The following is a 1,151-nucleotide window of genomic DNA, read 5'->3' as shown; positions in this document are numbered from 1 at the left end:
CATTTTAGTTGCTCGGCATTCTCCATAGCAGCCAAGTCCACGGAACACTAAACCTAACCCTAACCCTAACCCTATCCCTAACCCTAACCCTAACCCTAACCCTTAGCAGAACAAGTGCCTAATGTGTTAAAATAATCCACACTTCATGACAGCCAGTAAAGAAGCCACACACAGTAGCCTACACTGAGGTCCACTCAAAATGACTTGCAGTTATGTTATTTTTTTTATTTATAATGACAGTTTCAGACAGAAGGTTCCAAACTGTTACTTTGCTCAATGTTTGAATTTAAAATGAAGCCTTCCTGATCATTTATATTTGGTGATATCTAGTCATTCAGTGGATCTGTTAAGATGGCGGCTGCCGGCTCCTCATTTCCCCAGAGCCCTTGGGCAGAAGAGCACACTGTGCCAGCTCCACCTCACCCGGACGACGGTCTGCTGGTCACCTCTGTGAATCACACACAAGACCTGCTGGTGAGATACAGTCATTAAAAAACCTGTAGTAGCCTACGTCAAATCCAAATGATAAAACATGAAGAAAAACCTTGAAATGTTTGTCGTTTGTGCCTTATTGGATGCTTAAGCAGACGCCCGATCCGCAGAGGGACAGGGTAAATCTGGTTTCTATGTTTCTATGTTCTTGCCTGTTGGTTGCTCTGTGATTTCTGTAATAGAGTGTTTAGATGAATGCTTCTGCAGGACCGGACCTGTTGTAGTCTTGTCTTATTTATTTTGAAATTTAACTGTATCTGTACTGTATGTGATTTAACTATCTGTACTGTATGTGATTTAACTGTATCTGTTCTGTCTGTGCTGACTGTATTCCAGAGGCTACAGAGGTCACAGGGTCAAGCTGGTGAGTGGAAGAGCTCCTGCGATTGGCTCCAGACCCACAGTCTCCAAAACACGGGTCTCTCCCTCTCGCGACTCTGCGCCCAGGGGAACACCAAAACCACGTACGTGTGAGTCTGGCTGTGTGTGTGTGTCCCGGTCATCTGTTAAATTCATCTGTCCACTGCTCCTAATCTCCATATTTGCTCCTGTCTGTCTGTCGCAGGGCGAGCGGAACCGGAGGCCTCGCCAGACAACTTGAGATCTGCCACGACGCAGTCGGAGAGTTTGAGTTTCAGCTGAACCGGTGAGTTCATAAC

General features: G+C 45.9%; 1 protein-coding gene across 1 annotated transcript in view; it reads left to right on the top strand.

Annotated features, from left to right (window-relative positions):
* Window positions 1-351: 351 nt before the first annotated feature.
* Window positions 352-1,151, top strand: part of vwa3a (von Willebrand factor A domain containing 3A) — a gene marked incomplete at both ends in the record, with an annotated part of 27,034 nt that continues 26,234 nt past the window's right edge. The window contains 3 exon segments of the mRNA XM_084460965.1: window positions 352-474; window positions 838-956; window positions 1,058-1,138. Of these exon segments, the coding sequence (XP_084317091.1) occupies window positions 352-474; window positions 838-956; window positions 1,058-1,138 (323 nt within the window).

This window comes from Borostomias antarcticus, assembly GCF_949987555.1.
Source record: "Borostomias antarcticus genome assembly, chromosome: 35".
NCBI lineage: Eukaryota > Metazoa > Chordata > Actinopteri > Stomiiformes > Stomiidae > Borostomias > Borostomias antarcticus.
Note: the sequence above shows the minus strand (reverse complement) of the source record. Positions and strands in the feature narration are given on the sequence as shown.